This window comes from Callorhinus ursinus, unplaced genomic scaffold, assembly GCF_003265705.2.
Source record: "Callorhinus ursinus isolate GAN/ISIS: 27379988/994484 unplaced genomic scaffold, GSC_fseal_2.0 scaffold54, whole genome shotgun sequence".
In the NCBI taxonomy this organism is placed as follows: Eukaryota; Metazoa; Chordata; class Mammalia; order Carnivora; family Otariidae; genus Callorhinus; species Callorhinus ursinus.
This window is the reverse complement of record NW_027397116.1, coordinates 6,253,308-6,267,731: the sequence shown is the minus strand read 5'-3', so window position 1 is coordinate 6,267,731 and position 14,424 is coordinate 6,253,308. Positions and strand designations below refer to the sequence as shown.

The following is a 14,424-nucleotide window of genomic DNA, read 5'->3' as shown; positions in this document are numbered from 1 at the left end:
TGCAACAGATTTATCTTCAAGGAAGGCTGGCAAAGAGACCAAAGTACAATTCTACTTAAGATTCTCCATCAGTCAGGCTTTTGAATTTTTTTTAAAAAAGAAATACTGGGCGCCTGGGTGGCTCAGTCGGTTAAGTGACTGCCTTTGGCTCAGGTCATGATCCTGGAGTCCCAGGATCGAGTCCCGCCTCGGGCTCCCTGCTCGGCGGGGAGTCTGCTTCTCCCTCTGACCCTCCCCCCTCTCATGTGCTCTCTCTCTCATTCTCTAATAAATAAAATCTTTAAAAAATAAAAAAAATAAAAATAAAAATAAAAAGAGAAATACTCTCTACATAATACATTCCCTCAAGGTAATTTAAATATTTATCATCTAATATGAAACAACTACTCTTTTAAAAGGCAGGGATTTTACCTCCAAGAGCTGGTAGAGCTACATCAAAACTTAGCATATTAAATAGGTGAAATTTTTAGGAATCTCAATTATGGGTAGAACTTGAAACTGGTGATGATTTTATAGAATTCCAACACTGGTATTTGGTTTACTTGTATTTTGTCCAGTGCAAGATAAATTCTGATTCAATAAATTTTGAGATTTCGGTAAAGCCTGGAGGGATGGGGGAGCTTTATAAACATACTATGTTTTTTAAAAGAAATATTTCTAACAAGTTGTATATACTAAAGAAATTCACTATTTTCCAAAAGTCAGCTTTAAATATGTGTTGAAAAAAAATCTCAACATTAGGATGCTTAAAGTCTTGAAGGGGGATACTATGATCTGTTTATTAAGCCACTTTAAGTTGGCTTAAATATAAATATAAAGCTGGCTTTATATAACTAACATGACAAGCAAAAAGTCCACAGCTAGATGAAGTCTACATATTTCACACTACAATTTAATATGTTAGGTATTGAGAACAAATTGAATTTTGCCGGGTCAGCTGGATAGAGTAGGGAGTTAAAATCCCACAGTTAGAGATGTAGTTCTTTTTCAGACAAATTTTGAACAGTAAAAAACAACCAGCAAACTCAGAGCTAATAATTTACTTAGAGTCCAATTTTGGAAGTCCTTACTGTTCATGAGGGAAGCAGAGGAGAAAATGTGGATTCCATACAGTAACAGAACGTTAATTCAAAGCGTACCTTTTTTTTTTTTAAATCATTCTCTCAGTCAAAACAAATTTAGAGAATGCTTCATCTACAGAAATCACTCTCCTTCCCTAAAGCTAAGTAAAAGACAGTTTGAAAGCAATAAAGCCCCACTGTTTTTTGCAGACCACCAGCTAACTTTCTCCCCTCAGGCTGCTGCCTTTCACACATGAATGACTGTAACAAAATAACCACTTCTCACCATCCTATACTGGTGTCTTTCCTCAGGGTAGAAAGATTTTTAAGAGAAATATTTACAGAAAGAAACTATATTCAGAGAAAGCTCAGATGAAGATCAGCTGCATACACCAAGTAGGGAATAAAAAAGTCTCCAAATACTAAAGGTATGAAGTAAGTTTCCTTATTTCTTGTAGCATTTCCACATTGAAGTAACATGATGATATCATAAACAGGAATAGCTTTTTATAATCAGAATTACAAAATCTGAAGACCAGAACCTCCAATCAGTACAAACCCTATTACCTTGATTTTTTAAAGTGTCCATTAAAGTCTGAGTGATGTTTCTAAGGCAGGAAAATGGTAATCGTTCACTTGCCAAAATGCTTTCCAAAGCCTAGAAGAAAGATATTGAGCAATTCTAACAATCAGACGGCAACGATTTTGTTTTTTAAATTTTATATTTATGCCAACACCTTCAGTACCCCAAATTTCGAAGGGAAGCTCCATAGTTAAGATGTTTCCATGTACATACCTGAGAAGGAGAGTTGCATCATATCTATTATGCAATCAATTTCATCTCATGCCCCTTATGGTGGAATGGCAAAAAATCCAGACTCAATGAAACAACTAGAAGGCAACTGGTATTTAACAGAATGGCCAAGATGAAACAAAGACCATGATAAAGCTATTCACCAATAAAAAGAGTGCAAGTCTATACTCCACAGGCATAAATGAAAAGCAGAGGCTGTTACTGTTGTGTCAATGATGAAAGGTGACAACAACTCAGTTACTGTTTAATGACCGCATTTGAGCATGGCTGGGTGAATATACAGGCCACGCAAGGTGTATATATAGATGCTCCCTGCCCCACCCCACCCTCCTCTTCCTGCCCCTCCCCAGGAGATAAAGAGCCTTCACCACCAGTTCCACAATCTCTCTTTATGCCGAAAGAAGCAACCATCAGAATCACCAATGGGTAGACACAGCAGTTAAAGTTCATACTTATCCTTTCATATTAGGCCATTAAACTGGCTTTTATTGGTAAGACTAAATAATTTCAAAAGTTGGCTGAGAATGTAGCATGAGACAAAGATTGGAACACAATCACCTGTGTGTGTGTGTGTGTGTGTGTGTGTGTGTGTGTGTGTGTGTTTAGGTAGGTAAGAAATGGGGCTCTGAGAGTGGCTCAAGAGGGTGGTCAAGCCCATGATGAGGCAACTACATAGTGGATATAAAGAAAGTGACTGAAAAAGGCAAATACCCAGCAAAACAGAATTGTCTCTGTTCTGTCTACCGCTTGCTTATTTATTCATTCTTCCAAAGCCTAAACTGTTTTTTTTCCTTTTAGTGTTAAAAATACACAACTTTAACTATTAGCTTTTCCAGCATTTTTTATAAAATTCATAGTTTCACACACAATTCAGTAGTATAATAATTTTTAAAAGGTCAAGAAGACAGTCTGTAGTACGATGACTTTTCCAATTTTGTTGTTCCATGATGTAAGACAAAAAAGACGGTACCTTGTTTGGGTTATAACCCTCCCTTTCTACCACAGGTCCTCTAAACTACCTCTCTTGGATGCCCACCTTGTCACAGGAATGTCGTCTTTCATAACTGAGACTTTGCCCTAAGAGGAGAACCAATTAGCCCTGTCAGCAGAATGGAAAACTTGATTAGAAGTCACAGGCACTTGGGTACCTGGGCGGCTCAGTCAGTTAAGCATCTGACTCTTTTTTTTTTTTTTTTAAGATTTTATTTATTTATTTGACAGAGAGAGACAGCAAGAGAGGGAACACAAGCAGGGGGAGTGGGAGAGGGAGAAGCAGGCTTCCCGCGGAGCAGGGAACCCGACGCAGGGCTCGATCCCAGGGCCCTGGGATCATGACCTGAGCTGAAGACAGACGCTTAACGACTGAGCCACCCAGGCGCCCCAAGCATCTGACTCTTGATTTCAGCTCAGTCAGGATCTCACAGTTGTGAAATCGAGCCCTGTGTCGGGCTGTGCACTGGGCATGGAGCCCTGCTTAAGATTCTTTCTCCCTCTCCCTCTGCCCCTCCCCACCCTCCTTTTCTTAAAAAAAAAAAAAAGTCACAGGGACTTGCCAGTTCTACAATAAAACAATGAAAAGTATTTTTAAAAAATGACTGCCACAGTAAAATAAAAGGGAATAAAAAGAAATCAATATTCACTAAATTTTTACTCCCACATATCCAGCATTATTTTAGTTGTTGTGGATTATGAAATTGATGTATTTGGTGAGGTCCCTACTTGAAGGAGCTTAAAAGAGGTAAAAAGGAAAAAACTGGTGAGCTACAATTCATGTATAAGAAATAATTAGAGAACAAGCAGCCATTAGCTATCCAGTTCTGACTAAAAGCAGAGTAGGAGTTCAGAGGTGTCCATGGGGATTGAAGAGCTGTGGAAGAATTTATAGAGTTAGAACCTGGGGCGCCTGGGTGGCTCAGTCGGTTAAGCGGCTGCCTTCATCTCGGGTCATGAGCCCTGCATCGGGCTCCCTGCTCATCAGGGAGCCTGCTTCTCCCTCTGCCTGCCGCCTCTGCCCCCCACTTGAGCTCCCTGTCGAATAAATAAATAAAGTCTTAAAAAAAATTTTTTTATAGAGTTAGAACTTGAGCAGCATTATGAGGGGTTTGGAGAAGAGGGTGCAAGTAAAAGAAATCACAGTGCGTTGTCATATTAGAACCACAAACCTGGCAAAAGGCAACAAGTCTGCCAATACCATGGGAGGCTGAGGCTGTGGAGGAACAGGCCCTCTTACACGGTACGAGTGGGAACATACATTAGTGCAAGTATTTTGAGAAGCAATCTTTCATCAACTAGTACAGCTGGAGAAGCTCAGCACACTACTATTCCCCTCTTAGGTACAAACTCAAGAGAAGCTCTCGCATATGTGCACCTGGGAACATAAAGATATGTAGTATCCTAGGTTTAAGGATAATCACAGTATCACTGTAATAGCAAAAACTGGAAACAACTCTAAATGCCCCCTGACAGGAGGAGTGTGAATCAAGTATAGTGGTAGACACAGTATATGCCCACTGTAGCTGCGTGTATCAACAGGGACCTCTCAAAGAAACATACTGTTGAAGGAATGAAGTCACAGGAAGGAGACACAGAGCACGACTCCAGTGATACAAAGTTTTAAAAGGCAGAAAATGCATAGATGTTTTAAAGGAGCCATACAGAAATAATACAACTATAAAAAGCAAAAGAGAGAGAAACACAAAATTCTGAACACTGGTTACCTTAGGAATGGGAGAAGGGGCTTGACGAGGGACACGTAGGGCTCTTCAGAGTTCTTGGTAACATTCTATTTCCTAAGGTGGGTGGTCACACACATGTGTTCATTATTATTCTTTATTCTGAGAATATGTTACGTATAGATGTGTGTTTCAAACATGCACACGTGTATGGTAATGTCACTTAATTTAAAAAAGGAGGAAAGGAGAGAGACAAGAGGAACTTCCACATGTAAACATAAAAAGGATGCGTGAATAAAAACCAGGAAAGAAGCGGTCAGCCTGTCATGTTTGGAGGGAAAAAGGAAAATAAAGACCTTCTTAAGAGAAATATGCCCCAGCTACTCAGCAGGAAAGTTCACATATTATACATACTTACTTGTTTCTTGGTTGCAGGATACTTAATATCAAGAATTAATTCCTTTATTTGTGTTTCAACCAAATCTACAAAGAGAAAATTAACCAAGGTAAATTTTCCACTTTTGTTACAAGGTAAACTTTATTCTGAAAGAAGAATGCACATATTTGTAGCTATCAGCCAGTCTCAGAGACTTCTGGTTTCTCTCCCATTATTGTTCTATTGTTACAAATTTTAGTATCTCCCAGAGGGCATGCCTCATATTTACAGAGCAATTCCAATTAAAAATATACATGATTACTTTCACCTCACCTTATTTCAAGGAGTTACAACAGCTCAAAAATGAACTGAAATATTCTGATTGCTGCATTTAGAATATGCTATTAATTCAGAAAATGACAAAAGTATGCGTTACTATTTTTTGCTAAAGGATGCGCACCGAGGTTAGGAGGTCTTGTTTTCAGCAGGACAGCCAGCTTCTTCACTAGGTGCATGTCCTTGGCTCGTTCACACTTCTTGTCACTAGAACAATAAATACAACAAATTCTTACAGAATGTGAAATTGCTTTCCTTCTAAGTCTGACACACTCCAACTCTTTTCCTTTATATTCTTCCTATTTAACTTTAAAGATATCTGTCTAATGAGAAAAACAACAACAACAACAAAATGGTAACTACAAAACAAAGAGCAAAATAAGGGATGGAAAAGTTAGCAGAGGGACACTGGATGAATCTTACCTCAGTGCTAAATGGAAAGGAACATTTACTGTTTTCACACTTCCAGACACTGGATCAACAAGACAGATCTGGTAAGTCTGTGGCTGCCAACTCTGACTGGTAACATTATTTAAGCCCATTATTTTATAGCCAGGATACAGAAGCCTGAGGAAGTCACAAACCAATATGGTAAGATTATTAGAGAAAAAGGAGAAATGCCAAAAGTGCTTTTATTATAGCTAGGGACCCCTACATTACTATCAATTCAGAAGCACTAATAAGGCAAATAAACACTAACTGAAACAAAAGCATAAGTAAAATAGATCCTGACTGGTACAGTTCTGCCTTGTTAAAATGTGCTAGAACACGGAAGGAGTCAGGCCTATGTAGCAATGACAAACAAAGCTTTCACCTCACTTAACATCATCACCACAGGAATCTGAAGCAATCTCTCCTTTTGAGCCTCCACAGCGTAAGTAAGGGATGGGGATAAATGGCAGCACCACAGGTAACTTTATTAAATTCGGTAGCATATCATGGTAAGATTTTTTGTTATTAAATACTTAATCCTTAATTATATAGCAGGCACTCACAGGGAAAACCAGAATAAAGAACACCACAATTCTCAAACAACTTGCAACCTACTAAGCAGCTTTAATAAAGACTTGAATAAAAGCATTCCTTTTTGTAACCAGGAAAATGCCAGGGTTTGCAGCTTACCTGCAGTGCTTTCCCACGTTGAAAGCTCCTACTCGAGGTCCCTGCTGTGTGCTCCACACTTCTAAGATTCCCCTTCTTGGTGCATAGATCACAAGGAACTGCGCTACTCGGCTTGGACCCTGAGTATTTCCAAAGGGGGAAAAATCCGCCTTTTCTGGTACTCTTTCATGGAGGTCCTCTACAATTTGGATCCAACCAATCTGTGCATCGCGATACCCTTGGAGACCAAGGAAAAGGGAAGCTAATTAGTTAATCTAGGTTTGATCATAGCTTTCTGAAGCATTGTGGGATATTTTAGAAAGGGGTTTAAGAAAAGCTATATAAGTACATTATCTTTTTAGTATGAAATATCTTAAACAGAAAAGACAGTAATTATAATACTGAATCCATCACCGTCTTATTAAATCTTAGTATTTTGTTATATTTGCTCCTGATCACTTCTTTTTCTTAAAAAAAAAAAACAAAAACAACAGCTATCATTACGGCTTCATGAGTACCCTTCCTCAATCTCATTCTCTCCCCTCCTTCCCTTTAAGAAAATTATCTACCTTTAAAAAATCCGAGGGAGGTTATCAGGTTTGGATTTTAAATAAAAGTCCATATAAAATGTAAGAGAAAAATCAACTTGACTTTCTGCTTTTCAAGACCCTTGGGGTTATGCAGACAGGGAGAATGCAGTGCAAGGTGGTGGCAGGAAATCCTGGCCTATGAGAGAGAGCTATAGCTCATACTGTCTTCTATCTCAGGGGGACCCCTCCCTTCTGAGTATGGGGGAAAACTGCACCAGCTGCAGAAGGAAAAACAACAGTACCAGCAACAAGATCGCTACAGTGGATCTGGACCAGCTGACGTACTTATGTCTTCTATATTCTGGAAAAGTCTTGCTGAGAACCACCCTTCATGTTATTTCAGAAGACAAACCCCAAGAAGAAATGATATATCTGCAGCACTAAAACCTATTTCTTTTTTTTTTTTTAAAGATTTTATTTATTTATTTGAGAGAGAGAATGAGAGAGAGAGCATGAGAGGGGGGGAGGGTCAGAGGGAGAAGCAGACTCCCTGCCGAGCAGGGAGCCCGATGCAGGACTCGATCCCGGGACTCCAGGATCATGACCTGAGCTGAAGGCAGTCGATCAACCACTGAGCCACCCAGGTGCCCTGTAAAACCTATTTCTACAGACACTTAAACATGTAACAGGTGAACACTGCAGGAATTCTCTGGCAAGAAGGTGACAGTGGTCTCAATCTGTCCAGAGTAACTTAATGTCCTCAAATCCATTATTCCTCACATTGCTCACAGTACAGACCAGATTGCATCATAACTGTGGTTTCTAACAAGGAGCCTGTCTGTGCTGACATGTTACTATTCCAGATGATTCCAAAATATGCATTCTCCCTTCTTCCTTGGTCAAAGAGATTTTATCTTTTTCAGGTTGACAGTGTGCCTACATATTTTCAAGTCTCCCTTATAGTTAGGTATGACTATGTGACTAAGTCCTGTCTAATGCACTGTAGTAAAAGCTTGGCAGGAAATCATCTTCAAAGTGGACTGACTCCGTTGGTAGTTCTTCCTCTTCCTTTCCTCCTTCCTGGATTGCAGATAGGAAGGCTGGAGCTCCAGCAGCCATCTGAACCATGAAATAACCTTGAGTGGGGAAGCTCAGGAAGTTAAACTGGGTTCCTGAGGATGTCATGGGCATATTATATCAATCCTGAACTTGGCTCTTTTATTAGCAGCTAACTACAGCTCCCAACTGACATACTACTAAGAAACTTAAGTAAATTGATCCAAGCATACAGATGTGGAAGTCAAGTCAGCAAAGATGGGTTTTTGCCATCTTTAGTTTGAAAGATTTAGCATTCTAGATTTGAAGAGAACATCTGATTTAAACATGACCTTGTGAAGTGGAATGAATGTAACAGAGGCAAGAAACTGACTTCAGGAATTTGACAATGACAGTGAGAAATGAAAAATATACAAGGAAGAGAATTAAAAGTGCCGATAAATTAATCAAACTTCAAGGATAGAGCAATTGGACTACTAGATCAAGTGTTACTGACAAGAGTTTGTGTTAAAAAAAAAAAAAAAAGATAGCATAAACATAATGAATTAAGCAGTGTTGTCCACCAGAAGCTGAAGGATGATAATACTGCTCAACTATTGGGGTAAAAAGCAAATTAACATTTTTTTCTGGATTTTAATAAGGAAGTACCTTTCCACATGCGTATTGCAATTCCTCTAGCTACATCCAATAAAATTACTCTGCCAAAATCATCTGTTACTGCTGCCAGTGTGTTACATGGAGACAGACATATACTTTCACCATGGCGTCTAGAATCTGGAAGTCCAAATCTGTTATATAAAAGAAAATAAAAAGCTCAAATCAAATTCCAGTCTAGAAAAAGATGACAGAATCATAAACTGCATAAACAAAGTCGGTCAAATCTGCTTTTATATAAAGAAATAGAAATCCTGCATGGGTTAATAGTTAATTTAATAATTAATTACACCAGACATTTTGCAAAACAAAATGCCAAAGAAGTTTCTTCCATTATAAAATAAAACCACTTAAGTTTTATTTCATAAATTTTCTCTATAGATATCCAATCTTACATTTTTAGAGAATATCAAGTATAACTATCTTTTCTTGATTAACTGTTATATCATAGGAAACAGTACCCTCACAACCAATTAAATTTTGGAATTCTTTGCTCCTACACAGGCATCTTTGTCTAAGTTCATATTTCTAATCTCTTCTTTCTGCTAGATATCATATCCTGACATCCCTGTATCTGCCTGAAGAATTTCCCCTCTTCTAAATAATTCTCTCTCAAATGTTCTTGGTCTAGAACCAATCTTACTGGAACTGTAAGATCAAAGGAAAGAGGTCCTGTGGAAGGAGAAGTGCACTCGTTTGGAGGGAAATTCCGGAGACAAGGTGCCCCAATGCTGTTAATCTACTTGGAAGCACAGAGCCACCTGGCTTACTTCTTGATTCTTCAGTGAATTTAGAAAATGTGAGATGTTATCATATTTTTTAAAAAGATGAGAAAACCTTAGAGGCTCATCTTCAATAAATTTTAATAACAGATAATTAGTTATATCTCTTAAGTGAAGAACATCTACAAGGGGGGGGAGGATTCTGTTTCCCTTCATGGTAGTATTTTATATTAGGTAATAAAAATGATTTTAAAACAAAATCAAGCAAAAAATCACACTCTCTCATCCCAAAACCTGACACATACACTATCCTCTAGCACAACTGAAGTAATAAAAAAGCACAACCCTGCATTCTGAAGAGTGATTGAATGCATGGGACTCCTTGTTTTTATGTTTTTTAAAGAAATCATTAAGCACTTTTTAAGTCTATAGAGCTTACTGATAAACTATCTAAGCTCTTTAAAAAATTTCAACAGCTCTCACAAATTTTCTTGCAACTTAAGATTATAGGTATCTGTATAAAATCACACTTGGCAAATACACACTGAGCACTACTACAGGACAGGGAGGCAGCTGTGAACAAAACAGGCAAGAACCACTCTCCTCATGGACTTTATATTGTGACAGAAGCTCCAAAAACTCAATGAGATCGACGAATCAACTAAGCGCACTGCAAGACCATAAATTTAACAGCACACTTTTTAAAAATACGAAAACCTGAGAGGAGCGTGACAGACTTGCCTGACAGCTAACGGGGTGGCTGGCTCCACCTTTGGCTTTTGCTTCTGCACTGCTTCTTCTTCGTGCTTGCTTTTCCAACCAAGCCAACCACTGAACAGAAAGGAAATGGAGAATAAAACCAGCGCTCCCAGCATTTTCATGTGCAGAAGACGAAAACAGATGGTAAAAGCAAGCGGATAATTTTACAGATAAACAGATAATACAAATGACTTTACACGGAATTGTGATGAAATTACCTGGCAGCATTAAATAAAGCAGAAGTGAGTTTACTTGCGACCGCCAGCGCCACATGAGACAGTAATGGTTGGGTGCTTCCCTGGAAGACAGGACACAGGAAAGAGAAAACTGAACAGCTGACAAAGAAACAAAACAAGCTTTCTACACAAGGCTTACTTTTAAAATTTGTGAAAAGCTGTAAAGCCTGGACTAGCAAAAATATTCAGCATCTTTCAGACCATACAGTAAAAGCTCTGTTTTAGGAGGCAGCAATATAATCAAAAGTTTTAACTCTACAGTTTTACAGTAAAATTGCTTGTTGTCTATTCTGTCTTCAGGATTTCCCTCCTTAAATTGTAATTAACTTAAAAAGTTTAAACTAGGACAGTAAGATGGCATTATTCTAGCAGTGCTATGGATTTCCTATCTACACACAACTGGCTTCTGTCCCTCTTTTTTTAATGTATATTTTTATTAAAGTAAAGAGATAGTCTGGACAATTCTGAGAAGGCTGGTTTTTTTAAGCGAGAAATAGCACCTAACGGTCCCCTACCTTAGGAACCAATTTTCACCACTTACATCTACTACAGTTGGCAGCTTTACAATTCCTGATGTACTCAAATCCCTGGGGGGGCCGACATTCACACCCCTGAGCTGCTGCTGACTGCATCAATATTTAAAGACAAATCAACTAAGAATCTGGGGCATCAGAAACAGAGAAGTTTGTTTTACGCTGACTTTAGTACCTTCTCAGTTCACCTAAAGAATTTAGAAGAAAGGCAGTGGAGACTAATTTTAGCTGCCAATGAAACTTAGAAATGTAAACTGATGAATCTTTCTAAGGCTAACTCTCAATATCCAATTTGTACACAAGCTGAAAAACCAAGAGAGGCCTCACTCATGATCAGTGAGGAAACTCTTACCTCTAAAGCATAGAAGAAGCCGGTAAATGGATTGGACCCGACAGTGATATACTGAGACATGGCGGGTGGACTGTTTTTAATTGCTGCGTTAAATCCACCTATATTGGAGGCAGTCTTCATTTGGTCAAAAGGGGACAAAGTCATAATACCTATTTTAAAACAACAACAGCAACAACACGTGAGCAGAATGCACTAAAACGACGCTGTCATTTTAGGTCATTAGATTTTTACGTCAATTCCATTCGAAGACGCAAACTGCTTAGTTTTATTTAACGGATAAAAGTCATTTTTAAAAGCTACAAATCAATGTCATAAAATATTCGTAAGATATTAAAAGTGCCATCTATTCCTCTAAGCCACAAAATACTACAAAAACAAAATTTAAATATTAATTTTTTTAACAGCTACAAAACTCAAACAGTACAAAAAGTACAGTCTGCCTTACTTAGAGGTATCAGTCAGTTCTGAGAGGCCTCAACTGAAACAGTCTCTTATGCTGCTGTTCAGAGATACTGTACATAAATGACAGCACACCAAGTCAATTTTTTCATTTAATAAAATGTCAAAGAGACATGTCTCATTCTTCTCGATCACCCAGAACATTCCCCTGTACGGCCGTACCGTAACTGATCTGACCTACCCATGGACATTTATGTTGCTTCCCATCTTTTGCCACTACAAATAATGCTACAATATATATATCTTTGATATGTCTTCGTGCACCTACAGAACTCTATCTGTATGGAAAATTCTTATATAGAAGTGTGGGCTCAGAGGGGATCACGTTTTTAAAAATTTTATTAAATACTGTTCTACTGCATTCCATAGAGGTGGTGCTAATTTACACTCCCACCAAAAAGGTGAGAGAGCATCTGTGCTCCCATACCCCTCCCAACACAGCAAAAACGAACACTTTCAAACCTTTGCTTTGTAGTCCAGAAATCCCCCACCTTTTCTAAGGAAGAGTTAACTTTTCATTTCCCCAAGGCTCTAAGAGCAAAAGCAGACAGACTGAATGCTGGCATCCACATGCCTATATGCAGCAGAGGAAAAACCAAGGTCATGTAACTTCACCCGGGTGGCAAGGGGGGAATAAGCCGAGAGAGAGTAAAGATGTACTGCTAAGATTCCAACCTATGTGGCCTCAGGCACACATATGGTACCTGGGTACTCATATGGTACATGAAGACAACCAGTTGGGAAGTTCTGAACTCAAATACACTGTAGAATGGAATTTTCATATATAGGTGTTGCCTCTACTTTACCTGCAAATGGTCAAAAACACATTGTTCCTGAAGAAGAGTCCTGGGAAAGGAAATACTTTTAGGGAGTTCAAGAGCAAACCATTTGCTGGACTTAGGGATTAAAGTGATGAAATAACTGTTGCAGAAGCTGGACTATTCTGAAAGATCAGAATGCCTGGCTCACATTCATGAATGAATTCATGATTCAATACACAAAATGTTTTTACTATATGATAAAAATTTGCGTAAGTTTGGCCCGACTTTACCAGAATGAAAGCACACAATTCACCCATTGTGTGGCATATAAATTGAAATTTCAGTTTTAAAGTTAACTTCTCTCCGTACTCCCACATAAGATAGGTGGGAGTATAAATTGCTACAAGCTACCCAGGGGACAACTTCCCAGTATGTATCCAAAATTTTAAGTGGGTTTATTCTAATTTATTCTGAAGAGATGGCCGATCAGTTCTTTCCGTCCTTGCCGCTCTGACCCTCCCCTCCCCACAATTTTGGTTATCCACTTTCAGTGCCACACACACCTTAGACTCTGTTGTCAACTCTACAGCCTTTGCAACCTTGATTTCAAGCATACCACCTTTTGACTATCCCACTCTAGTAACCCCAGTAATAATTCCACAATTTCATCAAGAGTTTCATCAATCCTACTATTTTTTCACTATCAAGCAACTTCCGCATTCACTTCTCTTCTTGTCTGGCTTAGATTTGTGTTCCATCATAATCATTCTCTTGCAGATACCTACCTACAACTGCCCTGTGTCTCTCTCACATACTAACCTCGCCAAATCCTAACCTGGATGACCTAAACTTTCTGCAGTCTCTGCTGTTTACAGCAGACCAGCTGAGTATTGCCAGGGGGGAAAAATACACCTGGATTTCAGAGTAAGGCTCACAAACAAATGGGCATCCAAAACCAGCCCCAAATCCTACCGTCCTCCTCGACCCCCAACTCCCATGCCTCCATGACCCTCCTGTCCTACAGTCTACAGCGTGCTGACTAAACCCCTGTGCTGTACTTAACATGCTGTCCTGCTCTCTATACTGCAGCCAAGTGGTGGCATCCAGAGGACCGCTGTCTTCTGAGTCACCAATCTTAGCATTACTTTTCACTGATTTAAGGTAAATGAAGATATAGCATAATAATGACAGGTCCTCTTCCTCCCACCATATCCTTCCAATATGCACATATTTCAATTTTTTATTAAATTCACATTCACTGTTTTCATTATTAAGAATGATGTAAATATTACTCACTGCTGAGACAAGCTGCCTACTGTAATTACATTTCCTTAGATGTGAGTTTTTTTGTATTTCCTGAACATCTGAGGCCTGCCCACATTTTGCAACACCTTAGTATAAATATTAACATAATTTATATTATAAATTATAATTTAGTTTAAAAATGCATATTAAAATATATTTATATAAATAGAACACTAATTTGAAATACACTTTAATATTAAACTACTAAGTATTAAATATCATTAAAATATTTATATTAATTTAAATCTTAATGTAAATTTCCATAAAGTCAAACTCATTGGATAATTTTCTAGGTCTATTACAGTAGACTACAGTAGATTATAGTAGACAAAGAAGACTTCTTTGACAAAATAATATTTGAGCAGAGACCTGAATGAAGTGAGAGAGCGCCATGTGGCTAGCTGGGTAAAATGTTCCAGGCAGAAGGAGCAACAATCACAAGTGCTCTCAAGCAGGAGGATGCTTGGTGCATCTCAGGAAAAACAAGGAGACAAGCATGGTGGAACACACGGAGGGGGGAACTAAAGAAGATAATGTAAAAGATGTACCATAAACCAGGCAATGTCAGGCCTGGTATGACTCTGTAAAGCCTTCGGATTTTATTAAGATGAGAAGCTGCTATAAATAACATTTTGTGCAGAAGAGTGACAAAAACATGACTTACATTTCAAAAGGCTATTAGCTACTAACTGGTGAA

The 14,424-nt window shown here is 38.5% G+C and overlaps 1 protein-coding gene across 2 annotated transcripts in view; it reads right to left on the bottom strand.

The window, feature by feature from the left end:
- RAB3GAP2 (RAB3 GTPase activating non-catalytic protein subunit 2) overlaps positions 1–14,424 on the bottom strand; it is a 96,275-nt gene that overhangs the window by 31,193 nt on the left and 50,658 nt on the right. For both annotated transcript variants that reach the window (XM_073884081.1, XM_025892026.2), the window contains exons 10-18: positions 11,203–11,351; positions 10,300–10,379; positions 10,064–10,153; positions 8,595–8,734; positions 6,382–6,598; positions 5,683–5,826; positions 5,384–5,466; positions 4,966–5,030; positions 1,629–1,719 (exon numbers count right to left, since the gene is read on the bottom strand). In XM_073884081.1, the coding sequence (XP_073740182.1) occupies positions 1,629–1,719; positions 4,966–5,030; positions 5,384–5,466; positions 5,683–5,826; positions 6,382–6,598; positions 8,595–8,734; positions 10,064–10,153; positions 10,300–10,379; positions 11,203–11,351 (1,059 nt within the window). The remainder of the gene's footprint in view (positions 1–1,628; positions 1,720–4,965; positions 5,031–5,383; positions 5,467–5,682; positions 5,827–6,381; positions 6,599–8,594; positions 8,735–10,063; positions 10,154–10,299; positions 10,380–11,202; positions 11,352–14,424) is intronic.